The sequence below is a fragment of the Astatotilapia calliptera genome, chromosome 7 (genome assembly GCF_964374335.1).
Source record: "Astatotilapia calliptera chromosome 7, fAstCal68.1, whole genome shotgun sequence".
Lineage (NCBI taxonomy): Eukaryota > Metazoa > Chordata > Actinopteri > Cichliformes > Cichlidae > Astatotilapia > Astatotilapia calliptera.
In genome coordinates, this window is record NC_137428.1 from 49,663,554 (window position 1) to 49,691,204 (window position 27,651).

General features: G+C 40.3%; 2 protein-coding genes across 3 annotated transcripts; both read left to right on the plus strand.

Annotated features, from left to right (window-relative positions):
* The first annotated feature begins 1,140 nt into the window (after positions 1–1,140).
* LOC113027441 (uncharacterized) lies at positions 1,141–4,018 on the plus strand. The gene is made up of 2 exons (XM_026177055.2): positions 1,141–2,233; positions 2,416–4,018. The coding sequence occupies exons 1-2, from the start codon at positions 1,490–1,492 to the stop codon at positions 3,058–3,060; spliced, it is 1,389 nt and encodes a 462-aa protein (XP_026032840.2). The 5' UTR covers positions 1,141–1,489; the 3' UTR covers positions 3,061–4,018.
* An 8,660-nt stretch (positions 4,019–12,678) lies between these two features.
* hmg20a (high mobility group 20A) lies at positions 12,679–23,169 on the plus strand. 2 transcript variants are annotated; one of them, XM_026175236.2, is made up of 9 exons: positions 12,679–12,818; positions 14,774–14,863; positions 15,023–15,232; positions 16,317–16,449; positions 18,509–18,546; positions 19,574–19,649; positions 19,927–20,142; positions 22,325–22,457; positions 22,642–23,169. In XM_026175236.2, exons 2-9 carry the CDS (start codon positions 14,798–14,800, stop codon positions 22,643–22,645), a joined length of 876 nt encoding a protein of 291 aa, XP_026031021.1. In that variant the 5' UTR covers positions 12,679–12,818; positions 14,774–14,797; the 3' UTR covers positions 22,646–23,169. The 2 variants fall into 2 exon arrangements, with proteins under 2 accessions (XP_026031021.1, XP_026031024.1); XM_026175239.2 differs by having other exon boundaries at positions 19,577–19,649.
* The last annotated feature ends 4,482 nt before the right edge of the window (positions 23,170–27,651 follow it).

Genomic DNA, 27,651 nt, shown 5'->3' on the forward strand with positions numbered 1-27,651 from the left:
AATTCACCTACAATAAAATGTAATTTATTTAAAATTATTATTTAATTATATTTACATATAAATACTCCAAGGTAGGCACAGTAGAATAAGGGGGTAACAACCCAGACTTTTACAGGAAACAAAGAAATATTTACACTTTAAGTGAATTTAAGCAGTCTGTAAGTCATTTTAAGTAGTGCACATAGTAGCACTAGTAGTAACTAAGTGTTGCATAACGTCAGATATTTTAAAAGAAATTAGAGAAATTAAGTCATTTTAAGTACTATAAAAATCATTTTAATTGCTGCATAATTTCATGGTCATTTTTGCATGGTAAGTACACAGTGTGGGCTATATTGTGGAGTAGCTTAACTTTGTCTACGTCATTTTAAGGTCACTTATGCCTGGGCATTTTGATGGTATTTATCATACTTGTTATTAATCTCTGGCTCTCTTCCACAGCATGTCTTTTATCCTGTCTTCCTTCTCTCACCCTAACCGGTCGCGGCAGATGGCCGCCCCTCCCTGAGCCTGGTTCTGCTGTTAAAAAGTTTTTGTTTCCCACTGTCGCCGAAATGAATCTTTGGTAAAATTTAAAAAAAATGGGCACTTGAATAATAAAACATCCAACATGTACATCAAAAAAAAAAAAGATGTGTGAAAGATCCACAGCAGACCCAACTACATTTCAATGCTTTTCAGCACACTTTGCTTGGTTGCTGTTCTCACACTCATGGCTGCAGCTTTTAAGCTCGCAGACACACACACTAACAGCAACAACTACAGCAGGACCCAGTACAGACTTTAAGCCGGCGAGGCGTGATAGCAGATGCCCCTCAGGTGGTTCTGCCTCCCCTGCAGCAGCATCGCAGACCACACCCCGCCACAAGATGCAAAAAGGCAAGATTAATCCACCTGATTACTTCATATGTCTCACACCCCAAAAAGGATACTTACAAAGTATGATGGGGAAATGTTGTTTGTTCTTCTCCAAAATTACATGCACATGCTTATTACTTACACTACTTAAATTTACTTACGGCTTGATTATTTCTTTGTTTCCTGTAAACACTTGACTTGTCAGCCCCGTATGCTAGTATTCTAGCTTACTTTGAGTATTACAGTTTTTGCCCGTTGCTTGAACACCATGAACCCATGCCTAGACTAAAGTAACACAAGTTGAAGCTTTTGTTACCATACCTCAAACACATGTACCCCTACCTTAAACAAAAGCGCTGCTTTGCACCCCAGTTCCAATTATGCAACACACCTACTCCTTTATGCAACACACATGGTCCTGCATGCTACACTCCATTTCATATAAGACACTTCGCTCACAAAATGAAATTTCAGGGTGCCATTCGGAAAACACATGTATCCAAAATACAAAACACATCGGGTAATTGCAACCACTCAAATACACACCTGAAGGCACTTACTTGCAAAACCGAACACCAATTAGCCAACTACAAAAAGCCCTCAGCGTAGCCATTTCAAGAACTTTGCAAGCATGGATGGAGGGAGAGCAAGAGGAAGAGGAAGAGGAAGAGGAGGAGGAGGAGGAGGAGGCCGAAGAGGCCATGCACGGACCCATATTTCTGATGAAATAAGAGCAACTTTGGTGGACCATGTCGTCAACCATGGCCTGACTATGAGGGAAGCTGGGCAGAGAGTCCACCCACATCTAAGCCGCTTCACAGTGGCATCTGTAATACGAACATTCCGACTAGAAAACAGGTCTGTCTTCATCTCACTGCCTTCTGCTCTACTCAGATGGTTTTATAGCACTGTTCTACAGTATATCACATTACCATATCAAGTGTACGGGGTGCTAATGCTCCTTTTGCAGCCAAAGTGGCTGATTCCTTATATTGAAGTACAGTGTTGTACAGTGGATGACACAGTACATACAGTAAAGTACTGTAAGAAAAATAAGCAAACCGATGACAATATGTGGTTGTATTTCTCCAGAATGACTCGAAGACCTTCTGGGGGAGGACGGCAATGCCTGTTCACACAACAGCAGGAACTTGCCGTTGTGGACCTAGTGAGGGCAGACAATGCCATCCGTCTCCACCAGCTACGACGGAAAATACTTGCAGACAGGCGAGTGTTCAGCAACATAGACCATGTGAGCATCACCACCATCAGACGCATCTTGGGTAAACACAGCATCACCATGAAGCAGCTCTACAGAGTCCCATTCGAGAGGAACAGTGACAGGGTCAAAGGACTTCGAGCTGAATATGTACGGGTACGTGTAACTGTCCCTTACATTTACAATAGAGTATTGGTGAAGTCCAGTAGCAGCTGAATATGTACCATATCAGTACCACATGGATCTATTCTGAGAGCTACACAGGTACCTGTGTGATGGGGTGAGGGTGCTGTATGTGTAGCACTGTAGTACAGTGATATGTTCCCCTTTTTTTTCAGAGAATCTTGGCCATGGATGGAGCTGCACAGCCTCATGAATACATTTTCATTGATGAAGCTGGATTCGACCTGAGCAAAACAAGACGACGGGGTCGTAATGTAATTGGCCAAAGGGCAATTGTGCACGTCCCAGGGCAGCGCGGGGGAAACATCACATTATGTGCCGCCATATGCCTTCGAGGGCTTCTGCACCATCATGCAATACTAGGTCCATACAATAGCCAACACATACTCACATTTCTAGATGCTCTCCATGATATAGTTGTACAGAACAGACCAGATCAGCCCAGGTTTGTGGTGATATGGGATAATGTCAGTTTCCATCGGGCTGCTCTGGTCCAGGCCTGGTTCTCCAACCACAATCAATTTGAAGTGGTATACTTGCCCCCTTACTCACCATTTTTGAACCCTATAGAGGAATTTTTTTCGGCTTGGAGATGGCGAGTATATGACCGCCAACCACATGCCCGCATGCCTCTTCTGCAGGCAATGGAACAGGCCTGCGGCGACATTCAGGTGACAGCAATCCATGGATGGTTTCGACATGCAAGAGGATATTTTCCCCGGTGCCCAGCGGGAGAGGACATTGCTTGCGATGTTGATGAGGTCCTGTGGCCAGACCCCAACAGACGGCGGGATCCATGAGCCCACTTATGCACAATTGTCATGGTTTTTTGTGTTTACAGTATAGTGTTTTTTCTATTGCAGTATTATTGTGTTGTTGTTGTTTTTTTGTTTTTTTTGCTTTATCTGAATTCATGGTACTGCAATGTACAATATTGAGTAGGTCTATTTGCGTTTTTGGTTGTTTGAAAATGTGTCTCCTGTAAATGTGCCTTCTGAATAAACAATGGAAATCAAGGACTGCAGTGTTTTATATAAAGAAGAGTAGTGTGTTCCCCCTGATCTGTCAGTGTTTGCATATGATGCAAGTATGTGTCATTTTGTCAACAGAGTTACATTTTGACAAAGGAATGTCAGGTTTTGACAGCAGAGTTTAGGTTTTGGGAGTAGAGTTTCAATTTGGCACAGATGTGAATGGTATATTTCCCAGTGTTGTGTCATGTGTACTTGTGTGTACAGTTTTGGCACAGAGAGCGGAGTTTTGCAAAATGTGTTCAAGCAGTGGGCAAAAACTGTAATATGTAAATATAATTACATTATAATCTCAAATAAAATACATTTAAATTCCTTAGAGGAATTGCACTCCTAGCTTGAGTGCCTAGTTGCTCCTATTAATGTTATGACATTATAATCATGAAATGAATCATGAGGAATCCCTTACAGTAACTATAGACTCTATAAATATAAATAGTCAACATGATGCAAACTGGTGTTTGCCACAACCATCACTACAGTTTTGGCTGCCATCTTTTCTTTTTCTTTTTTTCATTTTGATGAGCAGGTGGAGTGCTAATGCTAAGTTAGCAGCTATGCTGCAAACTGCAATCATAAATTATATAGGTTCAACACAACCATGCTAATCAGTGCAAACTATTAGAGTAAGAAAATACTTCTACAAACATTTGTAACTTGATTTAAAGGAGTGGCATGACAGGAATCAGCTACCAGCCCTGTCTGCATACCACTGTCAGTCTAACTTGCAAAAATCCCCTACCATACTGTTGTTAAGAAAGGCTAAAACCATTTTTGTACCAGGCCTTTAACATGCTTTTCAGTACTGTTAAGCTGGGCTTTTTAACATGGAAATCTTTGGAGCCAGCCTTAAGTGGCCCTGCCAGGAAACTACAGTTTCTGGCTCTTTTGCACTGGCTTCATTTTTGTTTTTCAGGACTGGGAGCTAGTACTTGTCATTCACACAGAGAGACTCATTACCTGATGCTGGAGCTTTTTAAACAGCAACATTTTATCCCATGTTAAGGTGCCGTTTCAAACACACGTTATTGTTAACTTGCGCATCACGATCCCGAAACAGACAAACTATGCATTCATCCATGAAGACCTGATTCCATGTCAGTGCACTGGATGTACATCAAACACTGTCACAGGCATCTCAGCAGGAGTGTGTTTAGCCACATCAGGTGCTAAGAAAACCTGTGTTCCATGTCCATCGTGTACATTAAAGGATGTGATGAATATGTGCAGCTGATCCCAAAAGAAAAGTATGTTATGTCTGTGCTGCTTGAGTACAAATGCCTGTAACACAGCAAAGTGCAGACACATGTATGACAAAAGTACACAGCTGCTGACCTTCCTCATCACGACCTGTCCATCACTGTCACACAAGGGAGGGAAGTAAGTGAGGGCCACACATTTTGGAACAGCTGTGTCAATAAAAACTGAACTATGAGAGTTCAGATTATGCAGCGAATGCAGAATGGTACACATAGCAACGCTCTATGAATGTAATCATGTCTTTGATCCAATGTGACACCCATGACTGGAAACTGTCACAGTCACAATACGCAGCTTGGTGCTGAACATATGGACAAAAAAACCCTGTTTCTCTAAGAATGTTACGCATTTATTGAACTAACACGTTTCACGCGAGTCCTTTTCAAAGGTCTCTCATATAACTAAGCTGAAAAACAATAATCAAAGGTAACACGCTGACTGAATTTTAGTAGCGGTGCTACTTCGTATTTTTTTCCAGCCTGCGTTCTTTTTTTAATGAAATGAATAAAACAAAGCACGGTGACGTGTCTTTTGCCAGTTCTTCGTTTCATGTACATTGTGTTCCAGGCAGAAGGAAAAAAAAATAAACGGTACCTCACCACCGAGCTTTTCTCTCTCTCGTACAAAATTGAAAAGCACTTCACCGTTACATGTCAGTCAGGGGAGCAGCAGTGTTCTTGTTGTAATTAAAGGCTAAGACTCTTGTTTGAATATAGTGCCTTTCACATTAACACTGCAAAAGCTTACTTGTAAAGAACGGAATGCCCTCTTTCAAAATGACAATCATACACTTAGCTTTTCACACCTTCTTTTATGATTAAATGAAGATTTTGGGCAGTTTTTTCACATCTTGCACGAGAGGTTGTGCATCTAAGTAAAGAGTATTGTATTCTTTTGTGCATAGCATCCTTTTTTTCCTAATCCAATGAGCAGCAATGCATTTAATGTGAACAGGGCTGTGAAAAAGGCAAAAGATTCCCCCAAGGTCTCTACAGTATGTGTGAGAGCAAAATGCATTCATCAGTGTTCATTCAATAACATTTTTTTACTTATTGATTTTCTTTTGTCCATTATCTGCCAGGTGGCGCAACGAAAATGATAAACGCGACATGGCCGGGGAGAAGCATTGTGTATGAATTTAGATAAGACATTTAAAGCTCGCAGCAGAAGCGTCATACATCAAGTTATTATCCACTGTCACCTCTTCTCCCCTCTTTAGCTCTTTACAAAGGGCAGTCTAGTCGCTTTGAAGCCATCATTTGAATTCTGGGTTGCTTCGCAGCAAAGGTCTTATCTGGCTTATTTCATTTGCTTCTGTGTATTTCTATGAAATGCGTGGTGCTTGAAATGCACGCGATTAAGCGAGCTGGAATAAATTTCTTATAAGTAAAGTGCAGAGATCATCTTTGTGTTAATCATCAAGGCGTGATAATTTGACATGTGTGCGCTTCAAATTTGCATGCAGATGGTTTTTACAAGATAGGTTCTGTTTATATTTCATTTATTGTGATAAAAAAAAAAGCCAATTAAATTCTCTCCAAGAAGCTCTTTTCCCCTTCCTTTCTCAGAAATGCGCTGAAGTATTGTACTGTAGCTCTTCTTATGTAGTATCTCGGCTGAACTTGTGCACTTGTTTGAAATGCAAATTGATTGCAGTGGTGATTTGCAGGGCAGCAGATTCAAATTTAAATTTTAAGAAGTGTTCTGAGCATTCAAAAGAAGATGCTACGATGCTAAATCATAATAAAAATGTGTGTTTCTATCGTTCTATCGGGAATATCATCATAACAGGTAGGTCAGGTAGGTGTACAGTTAAGAAAGAGATTGGTGGAGTCCAGTGTTAGACTTATATTTAAGTGGAAAGTGGAGGGTTTTTAAACTGCATGGACTTCTAGCTTCTTCCTTTTAAGCGGTATCCTCAAAACAGCTGAAAGATCTTATTATAAAAGAGAAAATGTAGAAGAGGTCAAAGTATAAGCTGACCTGTTGCTAAAAAGCTGTTTTTTAACGTAATAGTTTCACACTTTAAGGAATAAAAAAAAGGTTGTGTGCTAAGTGCAGAGGGTTAGTATAGCAAACGCTAACCTCACAGTCTCAAAGGTTAAAAAAAAAAAGGTCTGTCTGTCTAAAACTTACTGGTTCACATCTTTTTTTTTTAAGACAAGAAAATGATTATTTATGGCTTAAGGTTAGAATTTATAAGCTGGAACTTTCTTCATAAACAGGACTAAATGGGTCCACGGGGTACTTCTGTGAAGTGTCTCCACTGGACTAAGCTAATCACTGTCAGCTTCAGTTGTTCTTAATTTCATTGTTCTCATGACAATGACAATAAAGTTTCGGATTCTGATTGACACATGGCCATGAAAGTGGCATCTCACTTTTGGGAAGAAAATAAATAAGCGTCCCAAAAATGTTGAGCTCTTCATATGAGAGCGACTGCCCACCACTCTATGAAAGCATACTACTGTGAAGTCCATCATTTGCATCCTTTTAATAACCTTCCTGGCTCAGGTAAAATTAGCATTCCTGTAAAATGTTTTCAGAAGTTGTGAAAATAGTTCCAAGGGGAGAAAGTCAACTTTTTCTACCTTCTCTTCACGAAGGCCAGGAAATACATCCTGAAAGAGGAACAAACACGTTCTGATGAAGAGGGGTCTGGGGATGATGATAATGACAGTTTGGAGATACCTTTGTGATCATGATTGGTGCTCATGATTGCATATGATTTTTTCTTATAAGGATCTAGGTCTTTTTTCAGGTAGTTTTCCTGATTAGCTTAACGAGGGGGGAGGGAGGTGCTAATCACTGATCACCCGGTGCACCCGTTTCGGCTGCTATGAAATCCTGCCCAGCTCGCCAGCAGTGAAGGCGATAAGAAACCTCCTCATGCTCTGTTCTCAGAGTGAGGTCAACACGGGCCCACTCCCTTCCATATAAGCCATTCTTATTTTCAACATTATACCACTTTGATTCTTCAGGATAGCTACCTAAGACTAATTAGATGGTTGCATAGCAACAGGACGATGCAACAGCCCCAATGTCCTTTGAGCGCTTGGTTTCTTTCATATTAGCGATGCTCGCAGCTGTGCTTTGTGTTTGTGTATAAGAGGCAAGTGGCACTTGAGCTGCCCAATATCCTGCCACACTCACCATCACACTGAAGCATAACCAGTTATGCTGATGAGGTCATTAACTAAGCTAATGAATGCATTACTTAGCATATGTTGGCGCACTTGTTTTCAAACAACACACGGCAGCATCAATATTAACTGCATATCTTAAAGCGTGAAGGCATGAAGGAACCGCAGCACATTTATTCTCATTAATAACCAAATGTATGCAGCAAGTAGCTGAAAAATCGAAGCCAATTATCTGCCCGATGGGGCCGGCTGTGGTGCAGGGATCAACGTTATTCCGCGTGCTGTTTGTGTCCGTGTTTAAATCAATGCGCCACTCGCGCGTCTACATGTAGGCACACTTGACGGCACTGTGACTACACAGTGTTATCAGTGTGTAATGCTGGGTAACTTGCTGGGTTCCTTCATTTTATTATTCATTACCATTAAACATTAGGAAGCAAAATGCTTTTTTTTTTCAGTTTGGATGCTGTTTTTTTATTATTTCATTTAAGGCTGATTCAAAATAGAGATAAACAAAAGGAATTATACATTCTCTCCAGCATGCAGGCAGATGTCTTTTAATAGTACAGTGTCTCACGGTTTAGCGAGGACTCGTGTACTGGGGAAATTGCCTTATGGGTTAAGTACACTGGTTACACTCATTGCAGATTAATGTGCTTTAGAATTGCGGCTATTTCTGGTCTCGCTGTTTAGTCATGCATACATTTTTAGATGTTTGATCCATGGAGTTACCAGCTTGGCCAGTTATTTTCACATCACTGGCACATCATGTGTCACTACCATCCTTGACATCCTGAGGGTTAAGAGGAGCTTTGTTCATGCAATGTGGGCGCCACAGCGTTGTCACTTTCCAGGCCGGCTGGGAAGAGCATATGACCGGCACACAGATGGGCCAGTGGCTGCCGGAAACCTTTCCTTTGCTTGAAATGTCTCAGGCTGGGACCAGATGATTCGGCATGGCATGACAAGTGAATAACAGCGCAGGGGACAGCTGTGATGTTGTGCCCTGAGGCCTGCTGGGATCTGAAGAGTCTTCACTTGAGAACTGATTGAACCTAGCTTGCCATTTCACAAGCATTGTTTGCTGTGCCGCTGCCCACGATGCAGTGGCCGCAGATGTTTAATTATTTGAAAAAAGAAAGAAAAAAGAAAAGAAATGAAAGAAATGGAGAAAATAACACAACAATGAAGCAGACACTGCTTGGAGCCGAACAGTCAGAAAGCAACACTTTTGTGTTCCACGTCAGCCAATTAGTGACAAACATGATTCTACATGACTGTTAGAGACCTAGACTACGAAATATCTGCTGGTAGAGTTGCCATTTTTATTGCCGGATGCTTTTGCCAACCTCGGCAATATCAGGTTCTTTTTGTGTGCCCGTTGTCATTATTATTTTAAATCCCAGAGTGGAGAGAAAAAAATACAGCCTCATATCGTAAACAACTTTTCTGGCCGTGTTGCATCGACCACTTTAGTGTAGCTTGTCAAAGTTTGGTTTGAGATGCATGGACTTTGAGTTTTTGCACTAGTGTTCAATATTCTCCTGCAGTGAAAAATTCCACTGCAGAAAACCCCAAAAATTTTGCCACAGGCAGCAGACTCTAAATAAGATGTACCCACAAGACACTTGACTTAGGGCTGTTACTCCCCTTTTTACCTGCCAGGACAAGCTCACTTTCTCAGTGTAACTGCTGCTACAGCACCTCTATGGGTACCAACAGGATAACCAACAGCTACACTAGAAATCAAGGCAGCTCTGTTTAATATAAAAACTTCTTTTTGAAATAATACCAGCAAATAGATTCTAAACGTCATAGTGTTTAAATGTTAGAGATCTCATATTGCCTGGAATTTGAAATTGTGATTGTGTGAACAAGATATTGTAAAATAAATACGTAAATAAATAAAGACTCTCTTTTCTAAACTCTAACGGGTGGCTTGATGCACCCAATCTGTGCCAAAGAACTGGGTTGGATTACCTCAGGATAATTGCAGTGAGATTACAATCAAAGTTTTAATTAGACTGCAGCTACAGTTGGTTTACTCCTGCCTGGGTGTCGATTTACGATCTGTTAATTAAGAATTAGCGCATTAGCCTTCCCTGTTTCGCTCTCCCTCTCGGAAGCACACGCTTTTATCTTGCATCTTAGCGAAGGTTTTAGTTCTGTTTCTCACACCAAAACTGTTTGAACACCCCACATTAACCCACAGAGAGAGCTGTGATTTTATCTACACCTACGTGGATGTGTACTCAAATCCACGATTAGTTACAAAGAAGAAACACAACCTTGTTATGCTTTTCAAAGGTATTTTTAATAATCTTGAACAGGTATTTTTACATGATCTATACAGTAATTATATCAGCAGTGTAATGTAATAACTTTACATGCAACTTTTTCCAAGTCTAAGTCTCAAAAGTCAAAGTCACAACACCATAAAACCTGAATAAACCCTCTAAATTTTGGAATCAGATAAAATTACTGTCATGTTCCCAGTTCTGCTCCAGTCCTGCCTGACTATATATTAATTAACTGAGTTGAGATTAAGAGTAAAGCTGATATTGTTGGACATTTTAATGAACAGCGAGTTCTGTTTTTAATACAAATGTGACAAAGTGTTCTGTTTTTAATGTCATCAAGCCTTTTCAAAGAACCTTTTTTCTTTAGACCTGTTTTGACTGTGGTGACTTGCAAAGCTTTGAAACCACTGATCTAAAAAGGGTTATCTAGACCTGACAGTCTAAATACTTATCTTTTCAAGCATGCAGCTGATTTTATTATTGAGCCTGTTACAGCTGTTTTTAATCTGAGTCCCTAGAATAATATGATCCCTAATACCTGGAAAGCAGCCTGTGTTTGCCCCTTATTAAAATTTGGGGAGCCTCGGTGATTTAAATAATTATCCCCCTGCATCCACACTTTCAATGTGGATCCAACTCTCAGTTGAAAGAGTGCTTGGTTGACAATAAGACTGTAGGTGAAACCCAGTCTGGCTTTAGACTAGGTCATAGTACCGTAACAACAAATAGGTCGGTGACAAATTATATTAATATCATTAATTCCTTGGACAGGAAGCATCTGTGCCGTCTCGGTTGCTAATCCATCAAAGGCATTTGATTCTGTAGACCAAGCTGTTGTTAGGCTCAGTGATGTTGCTTTCAGTGACGGGGCTATTGCATGGCTCAGGAGCTACTTGAACCAGCTATCTGTATTAACACTATGTTTATACAGATGGATACATGTCAACATTTCAAAAGGAATCCCCTAAAGTTGAGTTTTAGTTTGTTTTGATAATGGCTCTGTTTAATTTTCTGTTTTTTATTCATAACGTTGGGAAGCTAAAGTGGACATTTATGCAGGTGACACAATACTTTACTCCGCTGGCTTCAGTCTGGATCAGATGGTAAACGGACTGATTCTTATATAGCGCTTTTCTACTCTCTTGGAGTACTCAAAGCGCTCTATACAATATGTCACATTCACCCAATCACACAAGCACTTTCTTCTAAACTACATTTATACTCCGATGGATGAATCGGAGAGCAACGTGGGGTTAATGTCTTGATAGTACCCTTCAGAACAAGGATAAAGCAAGGATACTTGACATCCAGGAGTCAGGAAACCACTAACCTTCCGATCATTAGGTGACCTGTTCTACCTCATGAGCTACAGCCACCCACAGTTATCATTGCATCATTGCATAATGCTGCTTTCCAGAAAGCATATCCAGATCTCTTACAATTTTTTTTTTTTATTTGCTAGGCATAGACTTTATTGAAAGAGTATCAACCAACAAATTTTTAAGTATTTATGCACCTAGTAAGAGAGCACCTAGTGCATTCTTAAATTCTTCATTATGCTCACCTTTACCTTTCACATATTTACATACATGCTGCCTTCTCTGCACTTTACATTTCATAATAATATCATTTTATAATCTGGTTTCTTGTCCCTCATTAAGCTGTGCTGTTGTAAGGAGACAACAGCACTGGTATATTTGTACACCCTTTCTTATCTGTGTAAACTCCTGAAACAGCAGCTACTAATTTGCACTCCTCTGTAGGATTTCTTCTGAACTTGGTAGTGCAGACTTCTCTTTTTTTGAATGTGTTAGTCTCCCTTGGAGAGTTCAGAGCTATTATAAAGTCTTCTGCGTTTGAAGAGTGCGAGTGTTATTCATAAGCTGGACTCTATGTATTTATTCATTCTATTTTTATATTATGTTCATGTTGTGTTAACTTTGACCTGCTTTATTTCCTCTTATGTGTACTGAGTTATAATTCATTTATAATTTGTAATTTTGCAATGGTGCACCATCTTGGACAGGCCTCCCTTGCAAAAGAGAGAATAATCTTGAGGGATTTCCCAGTTAAATAAAGGCTAAATAAAATAAATAACAGTGGTTGAATTAATGTGGATCGTTTTATAAATTACAAAAGGACTAAAGACTCCTAACTGAAACCCAAATCAGAAGAAAGATTTTCATCTCATCTATTAAATACTTCTAACAAGCTCTGGTTTGTAGCTTGTTCACTTGTTTGATTAGTAAGGCTTAAGGCTTGAAATTTCTCAAGAGATTTGACTTTGAAAAACGGATCAATTTAAGACATGTAATGCTTATGCTCAACAGTAGGGGGAGGTAGCGTTCTCATGAGGGTGGTCTGTTGGGTACACGAAGAAAAATGAGACCAAGAATTAGAAAGCATAGAGCAGTTCGCTGTATAGAATCAAAGAAAATCACCTTTTGTGGATTTTAAAGACACCACGTAGAAAATATTTTCTAATTTTCGTTTCTTATGCTGTTTTTTCTCGTGCTTGTTTTGCATGGGTGGAATCAGAGACCACCCAGTTACAGTCAAATGTATAAATTTATTGCCTATTATATATATATTCAGAAAAGTCGCATTGCGCTATAAATACATTGCTTTTCTCACAACTGCCAAAAAAGCATTGATAATATGAAACATCAAATCATACGCGTAGGGAAAACCGTCTGTAGTAGGACTAAGTACATCAGGAGCTGCTTTCTGTCTATCCGGTGCGATTCTATCTGAGTGGACATTTTTATTGTTTTGATTAGGAAAATATTCTGGGCAGCTCCAGCTAGAGGGTGCGTTATCTAAGGTTAGTTTCCACACAGTGGCTTCCGTTATATCCATATAAAATATTTAGATTCCTGATGTATCAAATCACATGTCAAGGTTAAATGAAAACAAAGGCTTTCGATGACCCATCTTCATGCTAATTGATTGCTAACGCTAGCTAGGAGCACACTTCGCAATCAGCTAAGAAGTTTAATGTATTAGTGTTAGCTTGTTACTTTTGATAATTATCATTTGAATATGTCTCCCTTTTTTAGTCGATTGATTGCCATTCAGCTGACACACAGCCAAAGAGTGCAGTTTGCCTGTAGCAGCTGTTAGCTTTGCCTAGTAAGTGTATGTTAGCATCATGTAGCAGCCAGTATAGTTCGCTGTTCCTGCTGGCCAAATGGATTATTGTTTATTCATTTAATTTTAGCGATACATCAGTATAATAGCCCACATAAACATCTAGCTACAGTAAGTTAAATGTAAGTCTAATCACTATCTGGCCTAGCGTGTTACTGTTTAAACATACTGCTTCAGGGGATAGGCCGCTAATGGCTAAACGCTAATGGTTGATTATCACACAGAGAAGATCCCACATACACGTATATAAACGTCGTTACGACTGACAGAGAGCTCCTAAACCTAACAGCTTCCTGTGGTGTGTAATAATTTATAGCTACTGCTGTGTAAAATATAGGAACATCGGTTGGCCTAGGTACCTCCTTGTACCAAGGTAAAGCTGTATACTATAATAAAGGACAAAGCGCACTCTGGTATATGCCTTGTGGTGATCACATGCTGCTTGAATATGCCACCATGTAAAAAGTGAAACTATTAAACATCATATTTTATCTCACAGATTGTGATAGTGGACCATTTTATCTGGAGAAAAGAGCTTTGAGTCATGCATCATGTGCTAAGGTCCAGCAGAGGGCACTGTGGCATAGCCTTTTTCTGCTACACAGAGCATCGTTTAGTCTTTTCTGTGCTCTTTTTTTCTTCTTTGTGAGATTTTTTTTTTTAGTCAAACCCGGCGTCTTACAACCTAACCCAGAACTCCTAAAGTAAAATCAAATAAGCTTCCTTGGATGACAGACAGGGGATAAGTTTGCAGAATGACTGGATTTTATTATCACTTTTTCAGGGTCTTAAAAAAAAGTCTAAGAAAGAAAACCCTGGCTTACCCTTCTCTTCTGGGGGGGGGGGGGGGCTTTCCATAAGAGCTTTTTGAGGTAGACTGACTAATTCCTCTGTGACTTTTCCCACAGTATTTAATGGCAGAGGGCAGAAACCACATCCAGGCTAAAGAGGTGTATTTCCCATTTCAAAGGAGAGGTCAAAGGTTAAAATGCACAGTGTTGCTCCTATATTTAGAGCTCAACCTGGGCTGCAGCTGCCTGAATCAGCACAGGTTTTAATTCCGTGCTATCGCCATTCATTTGGTGTTTTTTTGCAACGATGCTTTGTAGTGTTTTCAAGTGGGTTAGAGGCTCCCAAAATATGGCGATTCCAAGTTAATCTCATTTTTTTAAGCACTGATATTCAGTGAGTGAGTGCGGTTTTATTGAGAGAGTGTTTTAGCACGTTGAGTGGTGTTCTCTTATCTCCAAATTTAAGGCAATACTGCCACACTGCTGCTGTTAAAAATAGGCTGCGTTAGTGCTTGAGAAGTGAATGTGTTGTGTTTTTCTTTTTTCATTTACTTGCTCAATTGTGATTGATAGCAGCAAGACATTTCTATTAGAGGAAATGTGGCTGGCCAAGAGACTGTTTTGCAGCCAAACCTGGGTGGAGTTTGGACAAGAAGCCGATCAGTCTCAAAATGCTTAACCCACCTTTGGGCAGCAATCTATGGCCTAGTTTTTCACCTGATCTTTAGGTTAACTAAACATTGGTCTTTTGAGATCGTATATTCATTTTTTAAAATAGTTTATTGGCTGTGTCTGCTGTGAAATGTTTTTTGTTCTAACATCTAGTGTTTTCCTCCAGATCTAATCTTCCATCGTAAGAGTCATGGATGAGCAGACAGGCTCACCTGGAGCCAATGCTGACAACAACAGCCAGAGAAACGGAGATGAGGTAAGAGGTGAACACACAGATATCGAATGATCGAAAAAAAATACATATATAAATTAATAAAAAATTCCAGTTCACACTAAAAGAAAGTCTTGCCAGTACACATCAGGGTAGAACCCCTACGTGAACCTTTAAAACATGTTTGTTTTTGTTTTCTGGCAGAAACCCCGACGTGGCAGCTGGACCAAGGGGAGGAAGAGGAAGAAGCCAATGAAGGACAGCAACGCTCCCAAGGCCCCCCTGACAGGATACGTTCGCTTCATGAACGACAGACGGGAGCAGCTACGGGCAGAGCGTCCAGACGTGCCCTTTCCAGAGATTACAAGGATGCTGGGCAACGAGTGGAGCAAGCTGCCCCCCGAGGAGAAGCAGGTCAGCAGAGAAGTTTGAGACAGGATTACACAGTGAGCCCACAGTGGTGGAGAGACATGTGTCAAAACATTTCTGTTGGCATTTCTTTCCCAGTTGTATGCGAGTCTGTTTTAAGATTACCTGCAAAAGCATTCAAAAACAAATCTCTATGTTTTCACTCACGTCCAACTATGGAGTGCAGCTTTTGAGAAAGCAGTGGAAGAACATGAAGAGAACAGAAGCAAGCAATATTCATCTGGAACATGCCAACACAGAGTAATTTTTCACTTTGCACAAAAACGACTTAGGGAAAAAGTTCCCTTAGAATCCATAGCAACCGTGTGTTTGCAGCTGACAAAGAAACTCTGACGGCCTCTAACAGATTGTATTGTCGAAGCTTGATGCCCTCAGATGCAATACAAGAACAGCAGAAACGAGCATCGTCTTATGATTGAAGCATTTGGAGTTTTGCTCTAACAGATTAACTTTTTTATTCCAGTCCCAATCTATAGATGGACCACTGAGCTTAAGATGCACATTTAAAGATCCGGCAGAACCGTAATCATTTTGGAGTCCCTTTAGCTCTCATGATCAGCTCACAAATGCTAGCAAAAGAGAAGAAAAATCCTCATTCTTAATCAAGTATTTATACTATTCAGTGTGGGAGTTTTTCTTCTTGCTATTTTTACAGAGAATATTTGAAATGTCTGGACATGTTTTGTTTTCCAAAGTTGGCAAAGAGCATGTGCAACTTTGCTGCCGATGTGTTTCACACAGAGTCGAAAGCTCAGACTGATTAGGCGGTACGCTGGGACGAGACCTCTGAATGGAGATGGTTTAATAAGCTTTTCTACTAATTATATTACAAGATGCTTTTTCTCCCTTCTGTGAATTGAGCGATTGTAGGTTATTAATATTGGAAAATTGCATTATTTTTTTTTTTTAGTTTGTTGAAAAGAATTCATACTGATTAGGAATAATTACTCCCACTCATCTCACAATCTAACCCACAATCATCCTCCATCATATTTTGCACAAATCTTATTTCCAGCCTTTGCATGTAAGTCTCCCCGGCTTTTCTCACCTTTGTTTCTCGTCTCTGCAGCGATACTTGGACGAGGCAGAGCGCGATAAGGAGCGCTACATGCGAGAGCTGGAGAAGTACCAGAAGACGGAGGCCTACAAACATTTCACCAGGAAGGTCCAGGAGAAGCAGAAGGGCAAGAGGCACAGGGGAGGTGAGATCTGGTCAGAAAACAGCAGGGTGGCTGGTTGGCATCGAATGCTGAAAATCAAAAGTTTGGCTCGTGGCCCACCATCCATTAGGGTCTGCTGTTTGAAAGCTTTTGGCAAGTGAGTTACTTCCTTTGTCTGATGATATTTGGATAATCCAGCCTTTCTTTGGTGCGCAAATCCCTTCCAGACAGGATGACTCACATAAACGTGTATCTAATGAAAATCATACCGTACAGTGAGCAGTCAGTGTGTTCTTGTGGTTCCTGTTTGTCTTTTCAAATCATTATCACACAAAATGGAAGTTTGAAAATGTTGAGTTTTGAAGGAGTCCTCGAACAGAGAACCAAATGATTATTTAGAGCTTTTCTTTGTAAAATCATATCTCATTAGAGTCGATATATATTTTTTGACCAATATAGGATTTATAAGACTGATATCAATACTGATTTTTGGCTGATATTTTTTCTTTTTTCCCACACACATACAAAGGAAAATAAAAAGATTTCCCTAACACTCCCTAGCCAAAATACGCAACATTAACACTCGTAACATGCTCCAAGTGTGTTTTTCCCGTCTCCTTTTTAAAATTTTAAATGTATTATATTTATTGGACGTTAAAAATACAAATGCAGATATACCAGTAAATGGCTAATATCAGTCGGACGCTAATTCTCATTAATACTTTTGTGATTTTCTGCTTAAGTGAATAAAAATACTAATAAGGCATACACATTAAGTCGATTGTGACAAAACAAAACTATCAAATCTTTTCTGATTAACAAAGACCCCTAACATATTTCTGCTTACAGTTTAGTAATTGAACATATTTCAGTATTTAGTAAAACATAAATCACAACAAATTCTTTGTTTGTTCCTCATTCAGCGGAAAAATCGAAAATGATACTTTGCAACTTCTTAGTTGAATTTACGATTAATCATTAGAAAATCGCGATCTCGATTCATACTTGTGTGCGATCTCATTTCCAAATGACAACGATTTAAAAAAAAAAAAAAAAGACGATGACGATTGTACCGCATTTTGATCCGGGACGTACTCTGCATGAAAACAAGCGCTCACTCTTCCTGCTCAACAAATGACAAGGGCGGAGCCTTATACCACGTGATACAGAAGCTGTGCCGTGTGATGCTAAAATTAGCAGGGAAAAAACAACGGAGAGCACGTCAGGGATGACGAGAAAGTGACAGGAGGAAGAAAATCCGTCCTGGTCAACCACCCAAACATCAATAACGGGAACCTTATACAGCGCTTCCCTATACACGTCGAACTCCCGCAGGCACAAAGAAATTACGGAGGCTATCACTTATCACCTGACCAAAGATATGGCTCCCATCAACACTGTGCAAACGAGGGATTTAGGAAAATGATCAACACCCTAGACAAACGCTACACAGTGCCGTCCCGCAACTATTTTTCTATTGTTGCGCTACCTGCTCTATACACGCAGTGTCGAGCAACGGTGGAGACGGAATTTCAAGCAGTACAACATTTTGCGGCAACAACAAAACGTGAGACATTTGTTGTTTTTATGTTTATTTATTGTTTTTATGTTCAGTCTAAACTGTTACGAAGTTGATGTGCAGTTAATAAGTGCAATAAATATTTATACTGGAAAAGAAAATCGTGAGAGAATCGTGATCTCAATTCTAAGCCAAAAAATCGTGATTCTCATTTTATGCAAAATCGTGCAGCCCTAGTTGAGCTCATGAGTAACAGTTCAAGGTAAGGCCCTAGAGGCCGTTGCTTTGCTTGCTCGACATAAGGGCGGCATTACCTCTCCTTCAGCTCTCTCCTTTTAAATCCCAGAAATGTTAACGACACAAACAGCTGTGCTCTTGAAAAAAAAATACGAGAACGTGATCTGAACTTGATGCCCTGCTTTGTTCCCGATGATTCACAATACAAAGTGCACTGAGAGGATTTATTCTGTCCTTACTTGAACTACTTTTGTTCACTCTGTCAGTTTGTGTTGTGGTAAAGACACACCTCTCCAGATAAATGAATCATTGGCTGTCCTCTTTGCTTCTTTCCTTCCACTCCAGATGTCGGACACCAGGTAGCCAACGAGGCCCTTCACGAGGTCAGTGACTCTCTGCTCGTTCACACGTACTCTGACTCTATCTTTTAAAACACTTCAAACACAAAGTTAATAATGAGATAAGATCACTCATTATGTTGAGGGGGATATCATTGTCGAGTAAAGAGGAAGACATGAGCACTTTATGTACTTAGTCAGCATTTTAGCAGTTGTAAAGAAAACAGAAGAAATGTTGGGGTCATGGTGTATTTACAGCAAAACGAAGCAAATGTGGCATTTTGTGAATCACATCTATATTGGTGCTAATGTAATTTTTCCATCATGGTCTCTTTATTAGTATTTATGAGGAAGCTGTAATAGCATGAAATGAAAGAGAATTAGTCATTAGTTGAAAGTTTTCTTAATATGTGTGTGTTTTCTGGCTTTTGTCACCCAGCAAACTTCTTGGGTTGTTTGCCCTCATCTTGCTCTGTGTGTTAAGTGCCTATTGTTGCGTGACTAAAGCGGGCTTAATCCTCTTTGGTGCTGTGTTTTTTTTGATCCAAACGCTTGCCTTGTACTAACTGTGTAATTCGTTTTTATTAAGTTCTCCGTGTGTTTAAGAGGTTTCCTTTGTAAGTCTTTCAGCACACTCTGAAGGGTTACAGCCAAGGTGACTTGACTTGGAATCACAGATTCCTGAGGGAATACCAGTGTTTTGAATTTAATGAGGATTCAGCATTAATGTCATTATGTTAAGATGTGAGGAAAGATGATTCTTTTAGAGGAGGGGATTAAAGCTGTGCTGCGTCTTGCGCTTCTGTTTCAAAATGTATTTTATTGCAAATTTATTGCAAACCATTTCAGAGCCTTTGATATTGTAGAAGCACCACTGATGAGATTACGTCTACCTCCTCATTTCTTATACTGTATCACTGTATTTCCCCGGTGGCTAGGTATAAAATCAATTACCCACCCACACACAGCCCAGCTAGATAAATGACCACCTCTTTGCTGTCAGTCTGCGTGGCCAAGTGTTTTCACCGTTGAGCTTATCTCTTTCTGTCTCGCTGTCTCCGGTTATAAACAGAAGGATGCAGAAGGAAAGGACAGAACTGTGTTTGACATACCGATCTTCACAGAGGAGTTTCTAAACCACAGCAAAGGTAAAAGAGCTCCATCCCAACCTGCTGTCTTCTTAAAAATGATTATTTGTTTTTAAACTTTGTGTCCATTTGTCTAGTTTCTAAACACATTCTTCTGCTACTTTAAGGACCACCACACTTTATGGCCACTGTCCTAAAATAGCTCCGCTTGCAACTCACTGATGTCCTAAACTCTCAGAGCAAATGAAAAATTGATGTGTAGATGTATCATCTGCCCCAGAGCTCCCCCTGTGATCTACCACTGTTCTCTTTCTTCTGCATACGTTTCCCTGAACAGCACGTGAAGCTGAGCTGCGGCAGCTGCGTAAGACAAACATGGAGTATGAGGAGCGTAACGCAGCCCTGCAGAAGCACGTGGAGAGCATGCGCGGCGCTGTAGAGAGGCTCGAAGGGGACGTCATGCAGGAGAGGGGACGCAACGGGCTCCTTCACCAACACCTGGAGACCCTGCGCCAGGCTCTCAGCTCTAGCTTCTCCACTATACCCCTGCCAGGTGAGAGCACCCAGCACTATTCTGTGGATCCGGCATTCACAAAGGTGTCAAACAAAGATCGCGTTAATAAAGCTCTTTTTCCATTAGTACCTACTTGGGCCGAGTCGCCACGGATTGACTTGGATCGGCTGGTTTTCCCTCACAACCCTTGTTTGCATGCTTGTTGTCATAGCAGCGTAATTAAAATGTGACACGAACGCTACAACAAAGGTGGATGTAGTGGAGATATCAAAGATAGGCACGGCTGTGGCACTGATTCAGTCTTTGAGCACTACGGTCACCCCGGTGTGTCGGCCAGAACACCACTTAAGGCTAAATTGTCCCAGAGTACGAAAGGAGGAGGGAGCTTGAGGTTCCGTCTGAGGCACTTTATTGTCACCACTCAATTTCTGGGGCTGTAAACACAGCGGGTGTACACAAGAGTGTGTGTGTGTGTGTGTGTGTGTGTGTGTGTGTGTGTGTGTGTGTGTGGTTTCCTACAAAGGAAATAAACAAGGGAAATAACGATAAATAAAGAGAATAGACAAGTCAAATACTCAAATATAAACATAATACAACATAGTTAACATAATCAAATATAAAGATCAGATCACACTATGCAACTAAACAGTATTAGTGCGAGGTTAAGCAACCGTCAGTACACAGGAACTACTTCCGGTAGTTGTACAAAATAAAAGCGTCCCCCATCATAATCCGCTATAATGCTCTTATTGTGAAGGGCAAGCGGGACGCCATACTTCCGGTCTAACTTCGCTATTTTATTAATCCACATACCTAATTGTTCACTACAAACTCCGCCACTTCAAAGTAAACAATCACAAGCATCACATACAACATACAGAGAAGGTCTGATAACACAGGACTGACATTATGGACATACGAGCGACCGTACATGCGTCAACAAAGCTAAACCGGGGTAAGCTAACAACATAAATTAGCATATGAAATGAGGGTGATCCGACATTAAACTGCCCACCTTACTAACCGGATGATGTCACTAGAAGGTGGGCTGGCCCAAACAGACAGAAGACTGAATATTAAATGAACTTATATAAACTTATAAACACCAGTAAAACTATTCTATGAACTTTGGGGCCTTTTATACAGTGGACGTCGAACCAAATATATACCTAGTATTTAGTACCTGTTTGCATTGTTTGGAACCCCGGCCGAGCAGGTAATAAAAAAGTAGCTGGTACCTAATGGAAAACCCTGCAAAAAAACAAGATAGAAATCCACTGCTTTTATTTCTTAAATTGTGCAATTGCACTTTTGGGCTCAGTGTGATGCTGATGAATGCACATCATAAACTGGTATCGACTTAAGATCCACTAACAGTATTTCATCCCTCGACACACACGAACCAGTGTAGTAAGATATTAGTTCTACAGTCACAGTTGAAGATGGTGAGCCATACATGCACATAGACAAAGTATTTATTTATTCCTTGAGCTCCAGAATCTTCTATTAATCTACACATTTAAACACGGCTAACTCAATTTTTTTGTTTGTAGACCATATTGTAATGAGCCTGGGAATCAGGGAATTCTTTATTTTAATGTAATTTATTGTTGAAATGGAATTTGCTCCCACTGTCTTTACTCTTGTTTCATCTACATTTAAAGTCTATGCTGAGTTCACAGCTGTGATGTTTTCCTGGTTTTCTCCCACACCTGTTTGAATGTCTTTCTCACAGCAGAGACACTGAGTCTGCAAACAGCAGAAATAGTCAGAACACTCCTGGAATTATTTCCTAAGAGCTTTGCACTGAAAGTTGATTGCAAAACGCTCTCAAGTCTAGTGTCTGAGAAGCTCTACAAAGACTGTAAGGTCTCTTGAACGAGAACTTGCTCAATTCATGTTTGTAGATTTTACTATTGTTTGTTGCACCTCTGCTAGTCGCAGAAGTTGGGACAGAGCCAAATTTATGGTTTAGTATGAGGGTCGCTTTGGGGAATTGTAGGTTAGCATGTGTCTGGAAATGCAGGAATCCGTTCAGAAGCATTTTTGACATTGATAAAGTCAACAGTGTCCAGCATGACCGTGTCGTATGAGTCGTCCTACTACGATGTGATTAATCTTGCTTGTGTTATCTATTCTTGCTTGAGAGACATATTTGGTCATATCTGTGCTTTTCTGTGAACATATTTGACCTGAAAAACACACTCTTGTGGGCCTACAGGCAGTGGCGAGACACCCACTCTTGAAACCATTGATTCCTACATGAAGAAGCTCCATAGCATCATTGTCAGTAACCCTCAAGAACACGAGAATCTCATCAACAATGTGAGAGAGGTGGTCAACCGCTTGGACAGGTAAGAGATACCTCCATCCTCCACTCCAATTTAGATTTTTTCTACATACTTGATGTAATTTTCACTTTACTCTCCTAGTTCATGTACAGGCCACTCTTATGCTTCTGCTTCACCACAGTTGAATGTTTTTCCTGTTTCATCTGTGAAGAATTTTAATCATGTGTTTTACTGCTGTTTGACTCAGATAATTGGATTCAAGTTCAGCTGATGCAATGGACTGACTCACAGGACATTAAACAGACGCTCCTTCCTGGTTTATGCCCTTCCTCTTTACGTCCAATCTTCTTGTTGATCTCTCATTTCAGCCGAGTTTAAAACAACTTTTGTTACTCTGCTAAAGTGATACAAGCGAGGGTAATGTAGCGTCACATATTTATTTATAATTTTTTACTTCTGTTTTTTTTGTAAACCTGTTCACACACTATTAACATAGCCATAGTTTGTTTTATAAAGTAATCAGAGAATATTTACAACACTTTTCTGTTGTTATTGCTCCTGTTCGGTCTTCACTGTCTGTTTATAGCAACCTCCAGAACAATATCTAAGTCATTATCAGATGTGTTGTCAGTGGATTTGTATTTACATGCCCAGGACATACTGTTGAAGAGACTGTCTTTCTTTCATGCTCTGTTGAGGTGAAAAATGTGCCATTCTTGTTTTCTTTTTTTCTGTGTGAAAAGTGTTTGTGTTTTCAATAAATGCATTTACATCACGTAAGCCTTCAGTTTGTTTGGAGAGGTTCGTGATATGATGGGGAATACCATATGTTTGCTCTGAAATCAGAGCTAAATACACAAGACACCATTGCCCTAGATTTCCAACTTCAAGCTTTTCAAGTATCTTTTAGCATTAGTGTAGTTTATTCTGTGGATTTAGAAAATATTCAGACCACTTACTTTTTGTACACATTGTTTAGAAATGGGGCAATCTGTATTTAATAAACCAACATGAAGCGTGAAAATGCATGTTTAGAAATATTTAAGATAAGAAAGAACTTTGTTAATCCTAATGCAAACACAAGTGTCACTGAAATCTTTCTCCTGTTTTCCAATAATATCATGAAAGTATTATCATTATAATAATATTAAGAGGCTATAGCTGCTTAAATTTTAATGCAAGTCTCTAAAAGCTCTGCATACATTATTTTGTTTACATTATTAGGTCTTGCAGTTCAGAATGAATGTAGAAAGTCTATAAACTGAATTTCTGTCTTCAGGTGTCCCACAGTCGTTTTGTGGTGTTTAAACACTATCCTTTACCCACTGTGGCATTGTGGTATATCAAGTCATTGTTGTCTTCCCTTTGCCCTCTAGGTTCAAGAGCAGTTCATCTTCTTTCAAGGGCGTTTGCATTTTTGGCTGCATTCATTCTTCAGAAAGTTACAACAGGGAAATGCCACAATAACGTGATGCTGCCACCACCATGCTTTACTGCTGGGGACTTCATTATCCAGATAAAGAGCACTGCCTGGATGTAGCTAGACTCTGCTTGGAGTTCAGTTCGGTAGAGTTTTTGTCTCAGACCTGATAATTACTGAGGCCAGAGTGCTTCTGGGAATACTCTGTGCCTTATTTAATTATATCCAACCCATTAATTCGCTACAGTTGCACACTAATCAAGTTGTAGACACATCTGTGGGATAATTAGGCAAGCAGGATGCCTCTGATCACACTTGGAGTGCTCCATCAAGGAGTGAATATGTCTCTCAGTTTTTGATTTTAGATTTTAAAATAACAAATGCAGTATTTAGAAAAAGAACTTCTTTTTGTCCTTAAATTATGATTAGTGGGCAAGTGGAAAACAGACAACAAGTCAGAGTTCTGAATAATTTTTTTGTTTACCTGCTGCATAACGCCGACTCTGTCAGATGTGAAGACACTCATTCTTTAGACGACTGTAGATGGTAAAGCAGCTGGTTTTATTACTCTGGATCTTTGACTTTGGCATTGTCTAAAAGCCTAGATTTTAGTGGGTGTACTGTACACATAAAACCAAGAAGCTAATCTGCTATAATCTACTTGGCTGGCACCTAAGCCTATTTACTTGCAGCTGATATGTGAAGTCAAAAAGATTTGGATTGCTGAAGCGAACTGAGCAGATCTGTTGTAATTTGCAGAGAGAGAGATACAATTACATTGCAATCTGCAGCACATTCACGGGCAATGGCTCACATCTGTATCGCGTTTGTGAATTTACCCTCTCATAATCATATTAAGCCGCAGGAGAAGGCTGTGCCATAAATCCTTTTTAGTAAAACACTTCTATATTGCGATTTTTATAGAAATTGAACGCAAGTGTTTCTGTTCTCTGATGATAGGCTGGCCTGGATATGAAGTCTAAAGTTGCTAAGTTAGTGCTATATTAGCTTTTGACTTTACATTGTGAGCCCTTCCTGTTTCCTTTCACTGATGCCCGTTTCCTTTTGTGACAACTGACACTTCCTCTTCATAATGTATCATAGCAGCACAGCCAACATTTTTCCAAACAGATGTCCTGTTCCCAGAGACAGTATGTCATTTCATACAGTGAACTAGTGAGCTGCTGACCACTGCATTGCAAAAGTCCAGCTCCCGGCTCCTGTACACTATACAGCACTGGTGAAGAGACCTCTGGAAACAGGTCATTGTGAAAGTCTGACATTTTACAGCCCAGAAGCCGATCAAACGCCAGCTTTTGGGGGTAATATTTACTGTTAAAGACCTTATGTTGTTTATGCACATAAGCAATCTGTACATTAACCTGACTATGACTAATGTGATGTTAGAATAAACGTGTTCACAGTGACCATGTTAAGGTACTGATGCTTAGCAGATTCTGTTTCCAGATAACATTTGCAAACTGGAATATAACCTGATCCCAGCTGATTGCAGGTTTCTACAAGTGCTAGAGGAGAATTCAGGATCGCGCAAGATAAAACAATGTTTACAAAATTTGAACCCTGAGATTTCCCAGTTGTCAAGTGAAAAGCTTGAGCTGCTGGTGGTGATAGATAAATAGACTCATGGTACCCCAAAGTTACCGTCTACCTATCCATCCATTTAACAGCAGGGTCTTCCTTTATGAGTTCTCCAGTATAGCTTTGGTCTTCTCTTCAGTCCTCTCCTTGCTGAAAACCCCCCAAAGAGATAACTCGGGAAACATCCACATTCCCACCTCACTTGGCTTCAGCTTCAGCCCTGTTGACCCACGTGTACATTCACGCCTGTTAGCGTCAACAAACATGATCAACTGATTCGCAATGCCAAATACTACGGGTGAGAAACTTTATCTTACAGAGCTCTGTTAACATTGAGATCTCATATGTTATTAGAGTTGCTTGACTTTTTAGCTTCGAGGATCACCTTTCACCTTTCATGTACATGGCATCAGTGTGTGCAGTAGGTCATAAGCTCATTTGTATAATGAGCTTAACTACAGCTTTTTTCTCTCTCTTTGATATTAGGCCAAAGCTGAAAAAACAACAAGGAAAAGGAATACACTGCAGACCTGTGATGCCTTGTTATCACGTTTTCCCTTGAGGTTCACATGTTGCCCTCTTACTTCCAAGCAGCCAGTCTGCCTTGTGTGATAACCTCTGTTTTAGGACATGACAGAATTGTTGGGACAGATAAGCAGCACTTCGGTCCCTCGTGACGTCTCTTTTTGCCCTCTTCTTGCCACGCCGTCATCACACCCAGTCTTTTGTCTTAACAGAGAAACACCCGGTGGAATACAAAACAATTAAATAAAAAAAAGTCTTCTTCCTCAGCGGGGCAGTGCCTGCATCGCTGGCCGGTATCCAGGCGGTAGAATGGTTGACATTAGGAGAGAGGAGCAGAGAGCCACTGATCCTGGACCAAAAGGAGGAGGGAGTGACTCACAGGAGAGAGGATGAGTCAGGCGTCATGTGCTGAACTGGCACTTGACGCTCTCAGTGTCCTGAATGGCTTCTGTTCCCATAATAACATGCACTATTATGGTCAGATTGAGCCTACCTTTTGTCAGTCAGTCAGGCTTGAGCTAAGCTGGTGTTGGCTTAATTACACGAGCTGGTATGCATTTATGGAAATGCTTGTATGCACTGCCTTACTTCTAATACTACTCATTATCTTTAAACGGGCTCAGATGATCAAACCGGTTCATTGGCATCACTTTTATGTTCGGCTGCTGATTTCCCAGATTGGAGATTAAGATCTTTTATTATGGTCAGCTGCAGAGCAGCTTCTTTGCAGCTGTGGTCTCGGTCGTCTTGTGCCAAAAAAAGTTGAACCGACGCATTCTGTAAGGTCTGTTTCTGATCTGCTGATGCAGATTCTCATTATGTCTGGAAGTAGGAGGTTTACAGTAACGGGGGATGGATAACACCTCAAATTTCAAAGGAAGTTTTTCTGGAGGGTTTACTTGAATAACACATTATAACGAGCAAACGTATGAGACAGAAATGTAGCAAGATAAATGGTGTCTGAGGTTCACAGCGATGATGGATGTTCTCCTGTGTGGTCTGTCAGCTTCTCTTAGTTCCATAATAGGGAAAAAAGTTGCATGTCAGTTTTCTGCTGCTTTATTATCAGGGACAGTGCACTTACTTTCAATGAGTCAGTCCAAACTTCACCGCTTTTCTTTTGCCGACCCTGACTCACATCTCCCTGTCTCTGCCTCACTCTCTCATTGAACCCGGCTCCCACTCTGATGAAATGTTCTTTGCTTACAACATAAAAAGCTGTCCAAAAAATATAGAAGTGTCTCTTTTTTTTCTTGCATTTAGACACTTTTGAGCCGCATGTGACTGCGATACCAAAATAGTTTTTGTAATTTTACAGGCTCATATTCTTCAAATTACTCAGACAAGCATGGCACTCATAGAGAAGGTCTGGGGCAACAAAGGATGAAACAATGCCGCTTCATTGTATTTATTTAATTGGAGAAGGACAAAGTGACTCTGCACGTGCAAAAAGAAGAAAATCAGAGTCATCCTTCCGCTTCCTTTTATCCATCATTCATTCATACTCACTCTCCTCCAGCCCTGGAAAGTCCTTGGCCTCGGTGCCCAGGACCTGGGCAGTAAGGAGGAGGAAACAATGCCTGGAATGTGATGAGGAAAAAAAAAACTTGAGTCATTTCCACATGTCAACTTCTGGCTCAATTCCTCCTCCTCTTCCCAAGTATGTTGCCTTCAGGTTCTCCTCTTATTCCCAAATTCTCTGGTAGAATATGT